Genomic DNA, 21,035 nt, shown 5'->3' with positions numbered 1-21,035 from the left:
ATCCATATAAATTTCATAATTTTTGTCATACATTTAACTAGTAAGAATTTTCTGTCACGTCTTTCTGTTATACTCTGTATACCTACAGATCTCGTTAAAACAAAACTTGTCGATTGGGTTTTTTTCCTCGCCCGTATAATATATTATTATAATTCGACTGCGAAATTTGTGCAGATTTCTAATGCAACTGAATAATCGCGACGTCGATTCAGTGTTGTTGTTTTTGTGGAATAGGTACCTATACCTAATTTTAGAATTTGACAATACGATATGTTAGAGGAATGAATTAATCAATGCGTTTAAAACGGCATTTTAATAGGATTTTTTTTCGATTCCAACGCGTTCCAACGCCAACTAATATCAATTGATTAATTATGCCGGAAACGATTTACGTTAATTACCTTTTATATTAATGATTATAAAAAGTCTTTTCGCCGAAACAATCAATTTGCAATTTTACGCAGGCGCCCGCACACTGTGTTTATTATTTTATTTTTTTAAACTCACGCGCAGATATTGTTCATTCGTTTTAAGTTTCGTTTTGAAAATCATCTAAAATGACAAGCCAAAATTTTTCTCTCCAGTTCTGACACAAAACGTATATACAGTTTAATATTAATATGAAATATTTAATGAGCAGTTTATTTATTAAAGGATTTAAAGTTTATGGGATGAGCGAGTTTTTGCTGTTCAAATATTAAACCCTGATTAAAAAATTATTTGCACTGTAGCTTCGCTCGGCGTTCCTTTTTTTCGAAAACTTTAAGCGTTCATTGTCGTTGATAGATATAAACTGTATATAAAAACCGTCTACATTCTTCGTTAAGATCGTCAAACAATCATTATCATTATAATAGTCCGCTTCGGCATCTGACATTAAAACATAATTATTATTATTGTCGTTTCTACTTACTTTTTTCGAAACGACAACCGTCTCAGACAATAATCGCAGCGCATATCAGAAGCGATTACTTCCACGAAAATCCAAAGACGTAAATTACTACAGTTTACTCGAGTCAAGTCAAGTTAAAGTTTGAATAGTTATGTATATTGTATAATAGTAAAAAAATCAATAGTTATACTCTAAAAGTTTAAATTTAATATGAATTAAAAATATACATCTCAGTCAAAAAGAATTTAATTTTATTTCGACTATTAACATTAATCATAATATGGATCGCCCATATGTAGTTTCAATTTTTTTTTTAAACAAGAACTAAACATATTTTGTTATGATTACGTCTTGTTTATATCATCGGAATTATTAAATCGACGAATATATTTTATTTTGTTTATTTTTATATATATATTACCGTCGGTTAGGTTAGGTTATGTTAGGTTAGGTCGGTATTATTATACACCGTGAAAATAATAAAAAAAAACAAAAATTAAATTAATTAATTAATTAATCAACTAAGCATAATATAATAATATTATATGTATTTTACAAACACGATTTCAACTTTACTCATTAAATATTTAAAATGAACTGGAAAATGCTAAGTTAAATAGCTAAGTTATAGTATACCTTAGTCATTTTTTTAAAAACTTAATTTAACTATCTAGTTAATAGTTATTAAGTCTATTAGATTTAAGCGGTTATCGAACTTTGCGGTGTGCTGGTGACCCAAGATATTTACCTAATTTAAATTTTTCAAAAATAATGTTCAACGAGGGACTATACCCGTATTCCGTCATCCCCTTAAATAACTATAACTAATAACTAAAATATAATAACTATAACTTCGTTGATCTTTAGTATATGCTACCTACCTACCAAAAAAGTTTACAGGTGTTTACCATTTTTACATGCCTATATATACTGATTAAAAACAATTTATTAAACTAAAATCGACTTAATATGTATTGCTGTCAAGTTTTTTAATAGGTATGTTACACATTGTTATGCCCTGTTTACGTCATCCCAGAAAACTTCAAATAAATTTTCGTGTTGTGTTGCTATTCTTCTTTTAGATGACTTTTGTAGTCCTCTTTTGGCATCTACAATAATTACAATTTATATTAATACATGAATTGTATAAAACATAAATTTTACAAAACATAAATTTTCAAAAATATAATATCATTATAATGTAATTTTTGGTATTTTTGTGGTAATTTTTGGATGTTCATAAGTAATTTTAGCATTATTTTTTTTTTTGCATTTTTTAAAGATTTTTTCGGTGATCAAGTTCTGGGCCGTAATAATAACTCAAAATAATATACTAATGCACGAATTGAATTTATTAATTTCCTTTGATGTTATACTATATTATATAATTTTACATATTCAATTTTTCCAGCACTAGTGCATTGCAAACAAGTCAAATTTTACCATAAAAAACATGTATAACACAAAATCGTTGATTTTTTAGTTATTACACTAATATTTAAGTACTCACAATGAGATATTAATAATTATTACGTTTTAATAGTTTATTAACAATATAAGTGCCCATCGAGTTTTTGATTTTTTGGTGACCCATTCGAAATCTTTCGCGACCAGAAATCGGGTCACGTCACTATATATTGGCTGGGTTGGAAAATAAACCATTGATTATATAGTTAGGTCTAAAAGTTGTAAAAAACAAAAACAATTTATAATATATATATATATATATTATATAGTTCCGACTTATAATTCAGTCGATGCTCTTTACACGCGTCTGGCAAACCGTAAAATAAACAATATCTAAGCGACGCTGCAGCGATTGAAAACGATTTCTAGAGAACATAATAATATCACGCACGTGCAGTCTTACTCCGGAAGACTACTTCCGGTCTTTGAACTAAACCGTTCGCCGTAGTACAGTATAAGTTGTAGCCGAGCATTATTATTATTATTACACGACTTCGTATATAATAATAATAATACGAAAACTAAAACGTTCAACAGTTTGACAGTATAATAATATAATATTATTATATTAATACGACTATAGGTATACGCGCGAGGGAAATTATATTATTGTGAAGCCATGTAAATCTAATTCTACAAAACATAACACCGCCGCCGCCGAATTCAATATCGTACGATATTCGTATGGATGATATGGGTTTTTTTGTCCATTGTACTCGCGTGCTCGCAACTCTTTTCGTATAATAATAAGACGAAATATTACACGTAGGTTACACCACCGGAGGAACACGATATCATAATACGACCGTCTGTAAAAAATAATACGTATTACATTATATACATAGGTATGATATGATGGCTGTCACGTTTGAAACGCACATGGTATACCTGTACCTATATTATTTGCCTACCTACCGTAAAACGGCTTAAGCGCGGTCGACCGACGATACCGAACTTCCGTCTTCGGTGGAAGTCATAACCGCCAAAATGAGATTAGAAAAAAAAGTTGCGTCGTACGAAAGCGACAAAATCCTAGATAGGTACCTGTGTGCCACGGTTAATAGATATTAATTAACAGATATTAAATCTAAAACTATCATATTATATTATATTTTAACAATTTATTATTGATAATTTTTTATAAGATCGAATATCGAAAATTAAATTATTAAATTCATAATTTTATGATTATAGTTTATTAATTTCTATTATATTTATTGAACACTTTTTATGAGATTGACATTTTTAAATAACTATTTATATAAAATATTAATTTTGGCGCAAATGATATGTCATTTTCGTACCTTTGGCCCTTATGTCATATGTTGGGTATAACAGGTATATAATATTCGTGGCGCTTATGTCCCACAAATTTTGGAGCAAATGATATGTCATTTTTGTACCTTTGGCGCTTATGTTTTTTGAACGTGTGAGCATAATAATTAGAATTACACGTATGATATTTTCACTTTAAAACATTTCAACGAAATGTTAAAAAATATAATATTTTAAAAATTTTGTTTCAACTTGATTTAACAATGACAATGGTTACACTAATCTAAAATATGATATATTATAATATATTATATAGTAGGTATATCTAAAAATGATCTCCTACCGGATTAGTCATCATCGACGTTTAATTCCTGATCACGGTGTAGAGAAGATATTTTATAATATATAAGATAGATGGATAATATAATTATATGTAATTTTCCCACTTAACACTTAACTAGAGGTGTTACCGTATATTCCTGCAGTTATATTATATAGTTTTAAATTAAAATTTCATTTTTTTTTTTTTAATGAAATATTTCCTATAAAATGTATAACTCCACGCATATAATATTTGATGTTAAAAAAGCGCTTACCTAATACCTGGTGTAAGGTACATATGGGTTTTTCCATTAATAATTTGTTTGCTAAAATAATTTCCTCAACAGTGTCGGCAAACACGTCTCGTACAGCGCGTATCGATCAAATAAATCGTGTTAAGGCCGTCTTTAGAGACCGTTTTAAGGAAATTAAACTATTTTTCTCTCACAGAAATACAGCGAGGGTATACCTTAATCGTTATTTCAGTATACGACAGCGTTTTACACAATATTATAGTGTACTATATGGTTGTGTGGATGGATTTTGTGAAGGTGTTTTTATGTTTTTGAACAATTTTCGGCGTTTCTCGTCGGCGCGGGCGTTTGCTGCACACATTTCGCATAATATTATCGCCTATATAGGTAGCTTTGTTTTAAAATATTTATAGTATACCGCGTACCTGTGCAGTGAAGAAACTCCCGAAGGAAAATTACTCTTACACGGTAATATATTATGTAGGTGTGCATTAGGGTGCGGGGCCTCTAGAACATATTCTTATGAATGGAAAAAAAAAAAATGTTATTTTTCAAATTTGTTGTCCTGACTGTGACGGCAGTGAGATGGTTCAACACTTTGTAGCTGATGAATGAAAACAGGGTGCAAACGAGTATTGATAAATTAATCAACCCGTGGCACAAAAGTGCACTATATAAAGTGTCAAAAATTTAATATTGTTTGCGAAATCTTTGATTTTTTTAAAAAATTCGATCTATTAATCAATGTTAATATTTATGAATTATGATCGATTTAGGGTTATGACATTTCATGAAATTTTTTTTCTTGAATTATTTCAGATTAATGAAAGATAAAAAAACAAAATTCAATATAAAATTATATTAGAAAGTACTGTAAGCACCTCTATTTAGTTAAGTGTCAATGAAAAATATTATAGAATTATTCTTTACATAGTAGATTATACAAATTACATAATAATTATCTATCTTTTTATCATGATCCAGAATTAAATATAATTGATAATAATTAATCAGGTATGAAAACAGTATGACCATCTATTAATGATCGTATGAAACATATCAAAAAACAGTTCAAGAAAAAAATTTTAAAAATAAATATGTTTCAATATTTCGTTGAAATATTTCATAATCATAACCCTAATTATAATAAATACTAGATCCAATTTTAAGGTATTGAGTCTACTTTGAATTCTTGTAAACCCATTTCTAAGGACTATAATAATATAATATTATCCTTATAGTATAAACTTATATATATGATTATATCATTTTGATAATTGAGAAACTACTCGTTCGAATTTTTTGAATTAGGTACTTACATCGAAGATTTCAAAACAATTATATACTTGATAATTATTCATGGTAAAAAAAGGGGGGGGGGAGAGTGATGGTTTTATTTTGAAAATAAAAGTTTGTATCGCAACAGGACATCCTCAAGAATTTGCTTTGAAAACAACACGCGGTCTTTAACTGTATTTAAAAATTCCAAAAACACAATTCAAATAAATTATCATTACTAAATGAATTAATTAATGATTGGTGAATCACAGCCTGCAGTATAATACAAATTATAATGTATTATAATAATTATTATCGTATCGACCTGACCAAGTCGAAAGTTCTCAAGTCACCTTGGTGGTTTGAGTTTTATTCGACTGTAACGATATTATTATATACTTATATAGGTGGTACCCACATAATAATACGGTTGCCCGTACCCATAATTAAAAATATCAACGCCACCTATAATTATAATATTATATCGTTGATTTAATATAATATATTGTGAAGATTCAGTTGCATACCGAAGAGGAGTTATATAATATAACAGCTGTTATAAACGATAAAGTTAAACCTTCTATAATATGTAATAGCCTATAATATTAAATGTATAAAAGGTGCTTCATCAACCCCTGCTCATCTCCATTTTTCTCAAATAATGATAATTCATTCAAATTCTGATTTTTGAATGTTGCGCAAACTTCTGTTTTTCAAATGAGAACCTCACTTTTTACTGTAAATTGTATTTTAAGTGTTGGAAAATTTTTTTGAAAATGTCTATGTACCTAATTCAAAAATCGAACGAGGAGTTTCTTATAGTTATTAAAATGTTAAGTCCTTAAAAAATGGCTTTACAAAAATATAAAATAGACTATTTAATATAATATAGGAACTAGTATTTATTACTATATACTTAGCCCATTTATACCTACTATTAATGGAACAGCACCATGGATCATTTTTTTTGGAACACAAAATTCAATAACTCAAAAACTACTCGTGCGGATTTCAATTCTGATGCGTCAAATTTTTCAAAAAAATTATCCACTATAAGAGAGGGGTTGTCGTTTAAAAAAAAACGGTAGTTTCTATATCCACAAGACACTATGTTTAGTCCTTAAGTAGTACGAAAAATTGCAAAAATCAGATTTCAAAATGACACTGCAAAGGACCTAACAGGGGTTGACCGTGCCCGGCGAATCAGCCTGTATACACGTCCTACGCGAAAAAACGTCAAAATAATCGGTTTTTATTTTTTTATTCTCTCATAGCAGCTTTCGGCCGCACCACCGTGGCGCCACGATGCTCGGCAATCGCGTTTTGTTTCCATAGGTACACGTCCAAAAACATTGCAAAATGGTGTGTATAGGTGGTTTATAGGTAGGTAGGTAGGTTAGATACCTATACATTATTATATAGCTCGTAGCGATTTAATTTACGTGTACGACTACGTTTATCGAAACGGAGCGCAACCACCGCACGTCAAACACACCGCGTGAATCCGTATATTATATTATACGGCGGAGGTACCGTTTGTATAATTATTTATATAGACAGGTAGGCAGGTACCTATAATATAGGTATACAAAAGACAAGACCACTGCAGCAGCGGTAAACCGCCGTTTAGAAGGGTTAATATTTATTTATTTTAAACAAACAAATCGTTTTGAATTATACGAATGTTTAATGCGTATAATCACTTCGAAATCAGCTCTTCGATTGACACCTGCAGAGACCAAAATTGTGTTTTGTACGACACACTGTGTGCAGTACGAAGTACTAAGTGTGGAATACGAAATTAAAAAGTTTTTAATGACTTATCATAACTGTAATAACTTTTTTTACAGTTTTTCTTGATTAATTGATAAATTATTTGATGTTACATAGGGAAATAGATAGATAAAATTTTAAATTTTAAATATTAATAATTATTATTAGGAGTCGTTTTTTACAAGTTTTACTCATAGATACAATATATTTTATAAGATTATAAAATAAAAAATAAAAATATTTCAAATGATCGATTAATCAAATAATACTAATAATTAACAAACAATAGTTAAAGAATACCTCGTACTTACCTATTCTTTTAAAGTGTGCATTTGTAATTAAATATTAATGTTATAATTACTAATTAGTACTAATTACACTAATTAGCTTTTAAAAAATATTTGATCAATCAATCGCATGCGATTGTGAGTAGTATTGTAGTCTGTGAATCATTTTTCCTAAATAAATCGTTTTATTGTGATATATAGTCTGTAGGGTACTCTGTCGATTAAGAAACATCGAAATCGACTACTCTATGTATATGTGTATGGATCAAATACATTTTTGGGGGGAGGGGATCCCAGTACGATGACTCCAAGTTTAATATTATAAAGTGTGTAGAACGAAAAAAATTATATTTTGGCTTAAGATTAGCACAGTTTAATATAAAGACTTGAAATATAATATTGTACGTAGGATATACTTGTGCGATATCGTCGCCTTCTCTGAATAAAAGTGAAAACAATATTTTCTACCCACGCCCGACACACATACTGTTTTATGCAAATAGCGCTTCGGTTCGTGAAAATAATTATTCATATTATAATAACATTATTATTTACAATACGCGTATACCATCGTCGAATTATTAATTGTCCATCCTTTTCAAATACGCGTCTTCTTTTCTCGTCCCGAGTCGCGCACGATTGTTTTCGGTTTGAATAATAAAATAATAAATTGCTTATAGAGGACTACGTGTCACCGACAATTTTCCACACGCCAAAGCTTATAAATATATTATCATAATTGATTTTAGAGCGATGCAATTACATATAGAGATAAAACACCATATCGTCTATTATGAAGACAATGAGATAATAGATAAGAATACGTTTTGGAAGTTCGTGGTATAATTATTACACGACAATCATAACAGCGGTAATAATGCCACGGTATACCAGACATACCATCAGCTGTAAGTCGAGCTGTGCTTCGAGTGCGCAGGGTAATTAAATATAACAAAATATCATATTATTATAATATATTATTAAAATCTCGTTAAAATCACTCGCGCGTTAATGAGCACCTTATGAAAAAATACGTCGTTAGGATAAGTTAAGATAAGTGTATTATGATAATAATTATTAATCTAAAAATAAAATAAAGATGATAATAAATTATCAGTTTGCAGGTAATAATTATAAATACCACGGACTTGCAAAATCACGCTCGTATATTATATATTTTATTTATTAACGATTTTAACGGGCAGACGCCTTTTTGAATATTATCATAATATAATATAAGATTTAACTCACGTATTGACAATAATAAATTACAAAGACGGACAAACGTGACTGCACTTGGGTTGACTTTACAATGTAGATAGGTACAATTGCTCTAAACACAAAAACTTAAGTTTAGAATCTTAAAAATAAGAATAATCGCAGAAACGTAAACAAAAAATACATTTCATACGTTGTAATTTCTATTGACATCAATAACTTATTAAACTTAAACTCATATTACGGTTATGATCGAAAAAACTCGTCGATATTAAAATTAAGAAAAAATATGTTTCCCCATTATTTTAACGGTGGTAGAAAAAAATTCTACACTTTCAACACAGACCCACTGTATGCCGTACCGTATAACGACTTTTTCTTCAATACGAAGGCCTTTTTTTTATAATGTTTTTATAGTAACCTTTAGGGCGAAAAACTTATGGGGGGTGCTGGTGGTGGTGTAGTTTTCACCCGAGTTAAAGCACCGCAGTACTATTACAATTATTCGTATATATGAGTTAGATGCCATCAGTGGCGCGATGGGTGATCGTACAACCCACCACGACTATTACTACGATGTAGTTATATTTAAGTCGCGACGGTCCGTTGAATGTTATCGCTGATGGACTTATAATGGCGATAACGTTATATATTAAATTTTAATATTTCGGCGCCTCCCGCGGCGAGAGTTTTCTTTTTCCGGTTTCCTCGGAAAATGATTTCACAAAAGTTTCTGACCTGGTGCGGAGTCATCGCAGCTGCCGGGCAAAAGCGCTTTTTTATAAGCACACACACCCCTCCCCCCATATAGCCCCAATCGTCTTTTCATCCTGCCGCTCTTCCTACCCCGTATACACTTTTAAATTTCTAAATTGTGTTGTCGAAAATCACGATCGCTGCCGCCGCTCATGCAGGACGCACGGCGTGTTACGGTGTTCGTCGTCGGTTCGCGATAACGAAAAAAACTTTTCCGACAACGCATTATTATTATCACAATACTCATATTATATTATGTTTGTTGGAAAAACAAAAACAAATATATATATATATATATATGTGTGTCGGATAAAATCACAAACATGCGCTCGTGTATACAATTGCCGCCTAGGGTGGTCGCCTCTCCCGCGACACATTCCGCACGCCCAGCCCCGTAAATATACGACTCTGTTTCTGACAATAACAATATTATTATTATTTGTAACATGTTATGTGAACGTTTCACTGTGAAATAATAATAATTTATATATATATATATATAATATATGTTACAGGGTGTAACTGCATGGAACACCCGACGAATATATAAAAACTTTTGTTCTAATCAATATTTTTTTTAAATTGTTTTTTAACATATAGTTTACAGACTCGCGCTTATACTATATTATAATATAACATTTCTGCCAGAGTTGTGCACAATTATATATTTTATAGAAAATTATTTGAATGAATAATACGTATTCAAATAAAAAATTATGTTTGAAAATTATTCGAATAAAATGCGTAATGTAAATAATCATATTATTAATAGATTTGCATTCGTCCTACTCTGATTTCTGGCTATGTTTAATTTTTAATACTGAAAATAAAAAATATAAAACCTGATAAAAATTATTTTTTAAAACTTTATTATCATTTATTTGAGTCAAGTGGTTTATTTTTTATGATATTTCAAAATATCAAATTTATTTGTAGTAAGGATCATTCATTTTAAAATTGATATGTTTTAAAAAAAAAAAATATTTAGATTTGAATAACTGAATAAGTACTTATTTAAAAAGTCTCATATGATATAAAAAAAGTTTTTCTACGACTGGATCAACTTTACATATTAAAAATAAAGATAAATAATGACTTAGTTTAATACAAACATGAAACAAGGTTCTCACGAAAACCGAACGAAAAAACGAAAAAAAATTTAGATATGTATTAATGAGTAACCATTAATAAATTGTATATTATAATATACCAAGTGCGAATTAGGTAATTATTAAATTTCATTCGTTTCTATGGTGATTACAAAGCGTTGGAAAAAAAAATAGGTTGGAAAAATAAATGTTAGTGTTTTTTCAACAAATGGCGTTATTAAGAAAATCGAAAAATGACCTCTCTAAAATCCCATCTTGATCCAATTTACTAAAAGATAAGATACTATATTATATTATGTTGAAATTGATGAGCATTTATTCTGGTAAAAATGTCATTTACAGGATAAAAAAAAATAATAATAATGAACATCATAGTAAAACCATAAGAATCTCAAGAATTTAAAATTTTACACTATACGCGTAACGCGAACGTCTGTAAATTAAATTATATAAAAATAAAACGTCTTCCTGTAATACCCTGTATAACATAAAATATATAGGTAAGTAGGTTGGTAGATACAAACCTACCTATACGCTATCGTCTTGTGACAACTCGTTTAAAGTTTTTCGACGTGTATGTTATTATTATACTTTTAATAAACTATAATAATATGTTTATACACGTTGTACGCCTGACCTAACCTATATGTAGTTATTATACCTATAATAGGAGTGTGCAGCTTTTACGCGACGTGGAGCGAATAAAAAATGCGAAACAAATTTAACAACCTCAAGTCCTATTTGCATGGTATTAGGTTTGTATAATATTATTATTATGAAAGCAACTCGCGAATATATTTTATACAAATTATAATATTATTACTATGCACGCCACCTGCACTACATCGGCTATTATTATATACTCATACCGACTATACTTGCAACTATACTGCTACTACTTGCTTATATTTACATTGTACTATACTGCGGTCGTGGTACACTTCGTACTATACCTAATAATAATTCCGTATACCTACCTCTCTCGGTTTGCGTTTCATTATTTATTTTCGGGCACGTTCCGTGTCGATAACTTTCAAAGTGAATTTTTCTCGTTAGCTCATATTATGTATTACTATCAATATATATATATATAGATAGGTACTCTACAACAAGTCGAACCGGGAAAACGGAATTCCATTTGTATCTTATTAACTCGCTCGGAATGTCACCGCCTCTCCTACCCCCCCCCCCCCCCCCCATATAAACCCACCCCTGACCAACCACCCACTCCTACGACATCAATGCCATGTTTTTCCACTCTGCGTTATACTTCAGCTTATATAGCTACACACACACACACACACACATTATATAATAAATATAATCGTATATACTCTCTAGTCGCCGAAGTATTTCGCATTTAATCCGAAAACTTTTCGGGTCCCGACTCGGGGCTGCCTATCCTGCGTCCGACTATCCTGCGACATAATAACATTATATATATTATACGCGTCCAGGACTCTGCTCGAACCCACGCCGATGCTTTTGAAAATGGCTCCACACAGGACCCCTGCACGAGCACACGTATTTATATATATATAAGGATATTACAATATAAATATATAATACGCTTTCGTATATATATACTATATACTTATCGCGTGGGCGACCGAACTTCATTCGCCGCCCTCGGTATGCCGGCCAGGATTATTCGTCAAATACGCGCTCGCCCCCTCACTTTTGTCCTTTATAATTATGTACAAAGAATTTATTCGAATTAAGACTTTCGTAAGCTGCAGTATACATATATAAGTTAAGAACTTTACGTTTTGAAATATTATACGCCGCCGCTGCCGCCGTATTAGACGATGGTCCCGTGGGACGATACGAACTATTAATACAAACCGTTTATTTTTCGAACAATTCGATGCATCTCGATCGCGACAAACGAGTAGTTTTTGACTTAGTCAAAATAAAAAATTATATAGGTCCTTCGTAATGACGATTTGGAAGAGATATTATTATACATAGGTGCTGATCAAAATTTTAAGACTATATAGTAGTTAATATTAAAGTGCCATAAGCGTTTTATAATGTGTAAAAATTGTCTATGCATAAGGAGAGCTGCTTGCAGGATAATTCGTCAAACCCAACACAATTGTCCCTATATTGAATTTATTCGAATTAAGATTTTCGTAATCCGTAAGCAGTATATACCTCGTGAAGGACTTAACATTTTGAAATATTACGAATATACGACGTCTTAGATCACATAATATTATTTAAAAAATCCGATACATCTCGATTTGAAATTCCAACGAGTAATTTTTAACTTTGTGCACTAAGGATAATATAAATCTTTTAAAAATTTTGTAATTGAATTTATAGACTATCAACATTTTATAATTTAGGTAAACTTTGTCTATGCATAAGGAGAACTGCTCGGACTAAGTATATTAAGTTATGTTTTATGTAAAATCATTTTGTTATAACGACCAAAGGATTACGGATTATTTAGTGCGTTATAAAGTTTAATGTTTCAGGAACTGCTCGTTCAAATTTATGTACATCAGCATTTGTAAAAAAAAAAAATAAAAAATCGGCTTAGCGGTTAAAAAAAAGAAAGGTTAGTTCTTGTTGCGGGGAAAAAGGGCGGTTTGTTTCGCCACATGCAGGATAGCTACTATATCATCCTGCTCGAAGGGCATAAATAATTTAAACATTTGTGCTTATATATCCAAACAATATTATTAAACTTTATTAATATAATAATAAATAAATATATAATATTTATTAATATTATTATAAAAATCGTAATTTCAATAAAATAATATTATAATATTATAAAAAAATTGGGATACTCTGCAAATCTCCCCTACCCCTCCATCCACGTATATCAATTTACGTATTCGACTTTTCAGACATCATTAGACGTTGTGGACGGACGCAATGCTGCAGTACCTACCTATGTATAGGTACCATACCAATCGGTTATTGCAGTCATTTTTTAATATTATATTATTATTCCGAACAGTCTACGAGCACGTTCTATTATACATTTATGTTCGTTGTGTGTGTGTGTGTGTGTGTGTGTGTGTGTCGAAATAAGCGAACACGCGAAACATTATTTCTTTTTTTCTCTCTCTCTCTCTCTACCTTTTCGCATATAAAATTTAATCTCAGGACGGGCTGCAACACAGACGCGCGTACAACAAGGGTAGCTTAAAGCTCGCCATATATACTTACGTAGAATATTGACCGATACCTATGTGTACTGTGTAGGTGTGTATATATGTGGGTGGGTAGGTATATATAATATGAATGTATTTAATAGCGGATGTCGCCCTATGTATGCAAGTATTATGTAACAGCTCTGACGTTCAAAGGACCAGGAAAAATAAATAGGTCACATAATATAGTAATAACCGATAGGTACTCTTAATCTCATAACTGCGACCCGACTCATTGCAAAACTGCGATATGGGTACGTTATATTGTTAGAATGTTTAAATCACAAAAGTCATTCCAACTACCTATGTATTATTATGTTCATGTTACCGTCAATGACCGAACAACAGGTAAAACTAGGTTTGGTCGATGCTGGGATTTACCACGGTTTGGTACCTAAAAACTGAAAATCACAATTCTATTCGGCAAAAAATGTATATCAGATGTCATTTTTTTTGATTTCAGTATTAAATAATAAAAATAAGAAATGCCATATAATACGTGTAGCCCAAGAGTCATTAAATAAAAAATATCGACTAGAACCAAAGTTAACATTCATCTGTCAGGTCTTCCTGTTACAGTCATGTATGATTATAGTTACATTATAGTTTACAGTGTAAATTTTGCTTGTAGTATATTCTTCAGCTTTTACCGACTTAATATTTTGTACATATCCTAAACGATATACCTACAACGCAATAATAAACTATAACTAAAATTTTGATATTTTTTGATATATCTAATAGGGGCTAAGATATGAGTTCACTTAAAACAGAACCGCAGTTATAAAATACCTTACAAGTTACAACCGAAACTAGCGGTTATTTGTTTAATATATTGTACTATGTAAGAAATATTTTTATAATAGTTTTCATTAATACTCAACTAACCAGTGGAGGTATATGCTGAACTTTCTGCTATAATTTTAAATTTATATTTGTTTTTTTATCTTTCATTAACATGAAATATTTTGTTAAATATTTCAAAAAAATAAACTTCATGAAATTTCAGAACCCTAGTTCTGAGCTTAATATATTCTTAGAAACCTCAAAGCGATGTGTGTATTGATAACAAGTTAAAAAAATTACCTGTTATTTTAGATTGCAACGTGTTTTTTTTCTCATACAATAATAATTGTATCTAGTATTTTTATTTCTACTTTTTCAAAATGTATTCTTTGATCTATATCAATAAGTTACTATATATAGCCATATATAATTTGACACTGCCGGAGGTCGTCTAACTTTTTCATCATCTTGAGATATATTATTTTACTATCGTCCGCATAAACCGTCCGTAATCTATAGACCGTATACTTATTTGCGTGTGGTCATTATCGATGGTGTCATAATATTATGCTAATTCTGTCTGAATCCATCGAAAACAACCGCACTTACATCCTTATTGTATATGGTCACGTTATGATATAACGTATATAATATAGAGACGTCGTATTAATAACCGATAGGCGACGGATATTAGCATAAATGACACCCCGCGGTGTGTCCCTATATAACCGGCGGCGCAGATGTAATTATAAATGGTTTCTACCGTATAACTTATACCACGTATATGTAATATAGGTACCTACCCATACCTACCCACTAGAATAATATTCGGTATCTATGGGTGGTGTGTGTGCGTGTGTGCTTTGCTCCGGCCGCGCATCATTCGAATGTTGTTTGTCTTCACGGTCGGGGCAATAATAATAATATATACATGGTACTAAAAAACGATACGAAATAACGATACGAAAGAACATCACAGGAAAGAAAACATAGAAAAACATATTAACTATATTATATATATATATATAGGTGGATATACTTGCCCACGTCGTAGGACGTCGTATTGTGTGTACCTATACTCGGGTGTAATTCGAAAGCCGACTACGGTGCGTACGCACAATAAGAATAATACAACACGAGATATGTTGTACGCATATTATATGAATATATGAAAATTCGTTTGTCTATATTATGATAATACATGTTGTTCTCCGTCGGCGGAAATATTCTGTATAATACGTACATAAAACTCGTATACCAATACCTATACTGCGCGGGTACCTTTACGCGTATTGTGCCGGTTTCAAACAGATATGTATGTATTGTTATATTATTAAATTATTGATTTTTTTCCGCCGTCTACTGGGCGATTCGCCAAGCACGCTCACCTTCGTTTTTTCCCCCACCAATGCTGCGGCCGTCCGAAGTCTGATTTTTGGTATTTTTTTTGGTTTTCGGTGTACTTACTCAAAGACCATTTTTTTAACGTTTGTAAATTTTTCCGTAGTAATTAATGCGTGTCCTGTGGCGATTAAAACTATAAACTGTTTTTCAAGCGGGAACTATACCCTTTTCGAACGTAATTTATTTACCACATAATTTTTCCGGACGTTTCGACGTATCACGATCAAAATTCAAACGAAAAGTTTTCGAGTTATTTAAATTTGTGTACTGAGGAGATAATATAGGTCTATGATATAATGGGTTTGGAAGATAATATGGTGGTTAATAATAATTTATGAACATTAATAATTACTTAAAATGGTCCACGTACTATTTTATATTTTTGTAAAACTGCTTTTAATAAATATTTTAATAACTGAGAAACTATTCGTCCGAAGTTTGAGTTGGGTAGATCAATTTACAGTAAAAAAAGAGAGAGATGGGGTTTTAATTTGAAAGTGTGAGCATGCTTGGTGAATCACCCTTTATATAGTACGATCTCTCGTGAGTCTGAGGTGGTGAAGGGTTTAAAATTTGAATATAAAACTATGATGTATAGATACGACGAAATTGGCATGCGCTCAACGATATATTATTATAATATTAAATTATATCGTACTGCGTTCGCAGTGAAAATAATATAACAATATTAAAGGTATCTACCTAGGTAGTGGTTGTAGGTATAACTGGGATACCTCGTCACGGGCCGGATTAAGAGTCACAAGCCAAAAGTGTACTTGGAAAATATTATTGTGGGCAAACATATTTTACGAGCACCTCTCTGGTCCCAATTACGGGAAAAAATAAAACCCTTCTGTGCCCACCAGCACCTCTACACGACGTTATAAACACTCATAAATTCAGATCTCGTAAGTTCATACCCTAAAAATATATACCTGAATAAACATGCACTTATGCACTATAAAAGTGGCAAAATATGCCTTAAAAAGTTCAGAAATATGCATTTATATCCACTAAAAAATTAAACAAATCATAAGCAGTTCTTGCAATTTCAAAATATGTCTATTCATATTTTTAATCATTTTACGTTATGACGTTTTCCATAAATTGTATACAGTAAACAAATATAAATTATTGCATTTTTTATGAGATTTTGTTTTTTCGTAGTATTTCAATAAAAAAAATGCACGTTAATAATATAATAATATCATTATAGAAATTTCAAAAATATAATATGCCAAATAGGCAAAAAAAACCGTAAATATGCAAAAATATGCAAAATGAAACTTCACGTATTTAACCATGGTACCTTGAAATGGATTTTGATGTCGTCGGTGTTAAATACAACTTAGCAAGACTGATATGTAAATCCATTAACATGCCCTGCTCATAATAATATTTTACAACCCAACTCCGCGTAATTTTCTTTCCGATCATTTTGAGTTCATTTTTTCTATTACTCTTAAGGAGTGTCCTGCGGAGACATAAACTTCTGTTTGTCAAATGAAAATTCCTCTCCCTTCCGCCGTAAATAATTATTTAATGGATATTTTTTCGGAACACTTTAAACACTAGGTCCCGTAACTCTGTAGTTTTATATTTTTTTTTTTCAAAATATCCGTTGAACGATCTTCAGTAAAAGGGGCGGGGGCCATCGTTTGAAAAACAGGTGTTTGTCGAGCCACATAAGTGGATACATAGGACACCGCTCCTCGAGTAATGCAAACTGAAAAAAATCTCAAGAATTTGAAAATACGGTCTTAGAGTTACGTATCCTGCTCTCCTCGGTACATTTAACGTAATATCATTGTTTTCCAAATACCACAACTTAAACCGACTCATAATTTCAAAGGAAAATACATTTGTTGGGGTAGACCTCAGTCAGTCGACCACCCCCGTCTACTCGTAGGCATACAGCGTGTACCGTATGCGGTCCTAACCCATCAGCTACCAACGACCTACCTATGTTTACCAATGTAATGTGCGCACTGCACCTCAGACCGTCGGATGACGAAGCAGTGTTTTTCTAACTGCCCGGAAACGCATAAAAGCATTCATGGTCATATCTGATAATACCGCGAGCTCTACCTATACGCGAACGCATAACATTAATATATAATAATAATTCAATATATTATATATTATACTAGCTAGGTATAAGTCACATATAAGTCCATATAACCATTAACAATTAAACGTCGCATTGTGCGCGTGTACATATATTATTATTATTATTGTTGTTGCTGCTATTATTACTATATTACTAACATTATAACTATGTATATTATTATTATGATGCTAATCCGTTTTTTCTCTTTTCTTTCTTTTTTCATGCAAATGCCAGGAGTGAAATGTGAGTATCAGTAAATCTATTTCGTACAATATGTAGTTATCATAATAATGATATTGTATTATTATTGTATGCACAGTCGTTGCACGTCGATTGTAATGCAAACGCACGCGTAGTGTATTATCGTAAATATCATTATGATATATTATATTATTATGCAGTATAAGTAAGCAGTATAGTGTAGCTATTATAGTATAATGCGTAGTGATAACTATGTAGTTAAATTTTTTTTTTTATATTTACAAGACGCGTCGACAGAATAATAATATATTATCGTCACTGTCACACTATTGATGTTAATTTAAGTATGGGTAATAGGCCGAGGAGATGGTGTTTTGCGCCTATTTTAGTGTCATTTTAATTTGCGTCACCATTATTGTAGGTGCATACTCAAACGAGACGTCGTTTTCGCCTTATCTCGTTTACAAGTATGATAATATCATTATTGGTAAGTGACTCTGCAAGAGGTTAGGAATTTATGTGCAGTCACTCGGCAGCACCATTCGACCTGGTAGTGATTAGGTACCTATTAAGTAGGTCTTTTGAAGTATGTCCAAGTGCATTAGTGAGATGAACGATAGTTGTTGTTTGATTAATGGGTTACCGTGCAGAGAGTAGTTATACTACTTATGTACTACTTATATTAACTCTTTATAGGTCACTGGTGTAATAAATGTGCCATCTGTTTTAGTTTACCTTTTAATTCTCCCGTGATTTGCATTTAACTAATTTAGTGTTGAAGTGGAAAACTATTCTACTACTGACCCATTACCTAAAGGATGGTCAAAACAAGTAAAATCATGTTTTTCCCTGTCTCGAGAGGGCAACCATAATATAACCAATTTAAATTTTTGTTATTTCGAATTATGGAAAAAACATATTTACAAATTATTTCTCTATAGATTAGCGGGTGCCCGCCTCTACTTCCAAATTTTTAGATTAACCGGATTATGCCCTACAAAGGGCAGTTAGTATGAAATGTAACGTAATATAATTTGGTTGGTGGATTGAGGATAGGAATTTTTCGGTCTTTACGAAGATTTTTGTTTTTGAATGCCGAGGAGAAGACGTGTTATCAGTGTCTTAAGCAGATGGATTGAATAATCGACTGAAGCGTTTTGACATTAGAGGGCTTTAGAGAACCCCAAAACCGCAGAATACAATATAGGTCTAAACTGGTCGAATTATTGACTCGTATATTATATGGTTAGTTTATTAGATGGGGAACTTTGGATTTTGAGAGTGGTCTTTAGATAGGTGGAGTAGAGTTAACAGTTGTACGCTTAAGTTTTATGTGTGGACTCCAGCTGGTTAGGCGTTTATCCAGAGTCATAGACCAAGATATTTAATTTATTTAGCTCCACATCTAAATATTAATTTTGGTGACTAGCGTGACGACAGAAAACGAAATGACATATGATGATTGACGATATAATGTGTGTCACACTTTCATCATCAATTATTGCGATTTACCGAGCATAAATTATATTAGTTATAGCACATAAAACGTGAACAAAATTGAACAAATAACTTAGTATATAATTAATAACAAGAACAATAATTGGACAGCGAGCTATAATATTCCTGATTTTCAAATATTAATTTGTTTTGAACTTAAATATTCTGTTAGACACAGAATGCGTATGATTACATTATTAAAATTAACTTAAATTTGATTTGATTTTACTTTGCATGAACGTTTTAATAGAATTCTTGAAATATGGCAATAATTAAAACGGACTTGATTGATGAATGATTTAAAATACAAATTACGATGTTTAAAAAACAACATTATTATTAGTTATTTTAAAGTGGCGTAAATTACCAAAATTAATTTTTAGATATGGTGCTCATAGTATGTACCATCAAATATTCGATTGCACATATTTTGGTGTTAAACAATAGAGTAACAAATCCAGTATAAATAGTTACATCGTAAATTAGTTTAAAATTGTTAATCCTAAAGCGTGGCGGTTTTAAATTCATCTATGCAATGCAAAATTATTATTTTGAAAAGTTTACTTTTAAGATTTCCGAAACTTAATATAGTGTAGGTCCATGTGAAGCAATTTACTTTTACTTTCAACTTGTTACACAACTTCATCAGATATATTATGATAATATTATTAGATGTTTTTCGTTGGAAGCCATGAGCATAAAAGCTTCCAAATTATCTTTGCTCGACGAATTTAGCGAGCTAGTTTTAATAACTTTTACAATTGAAAATGGGCGTTCACAGGCCGCCGGCTGAAGTTTTAAAATAAATATTTAAGTCAGTGCGGTATAAAAAAACCTTAAGCAACAGAAATAATAGTGGAAAGCTTAACTCGAGTTGAAGAAGCCTACGGAAATAATAAAGTTGAGGTTGATATGCATCAAAAAACTTATATATACCATTAAAACATAATAGCGTCAAATATCACACGCACTTTGTCATCTCCCCGAGAATTTTTGTAAATTTTTGCTATGAAAATAATATTATATATCTTATAATGGAGGTTTTCGTCGTCATAAAAATATTATATTTGACCGCATATGGATCAATATAGTAGTGACTTTTTAATTTTATTGCAACCGAAATCCAATAACTCTGGTCGTATACATACAACCTACGGGCAGTAATATATTTGATGAAGTTTTCGGGTTTCGAGAAAAGCACGCATAAAAGAATTTTCCGGACAATCATTTTTAAAAC

The 21,035-nt window shown here is 31.2% G+C and overlaps 1 protein-coding gene across 6 annotated transcripts in view; it reads left to right on the top strand.

Moving 5' to 3' along the window:
• LOC100166820 (neural-cadherin) overlaps nt 1-21,035 on the top strand; it is a 215,287-nt gene that overhangs the window by 103,865 nt on the left and 90,387 nt on the right. For 5 of the 6 annotated variants that reach the window (XM_029492442.1, XM_029492446.1, XM_029492439.1 and 2 more), the window contains exon 3: nt 18,335-18,343. The exons of the other annotated variant lie outside the window; for it this stretch is intronic. In XM_029492442.1, the coding sequence (XP_029348302.1) occupies nt 18,335-18,343 (9 nt within the window). The remainder of the gene's footprint in view (nt 1-18,334; nt 18,344-21,035) is intronic. 6 annotated transcript variants of the gene reach the window in all.

This window comes from Acyrthosiphon pisum, chromosome X (genome assembly GCF_005508785.2).
Source record: "Acyrthosiphon pisum isolate AL4f chromosome X, pea_aphid_22Mar2018_4r6ur, whole genome shotgun sequence".
In the NCBI taxonomy this organism is placed as follows: domain Eukaryota; kingdom Metazoa; phylum Arthropoda; class Insecta; order Hemiptera; family Aphididae; genus Acyrthosiphon; species Acyrthosiphon pisum.
This window is presented reverse-complemented; position numbering and strand designations above follow the sequence as displayed.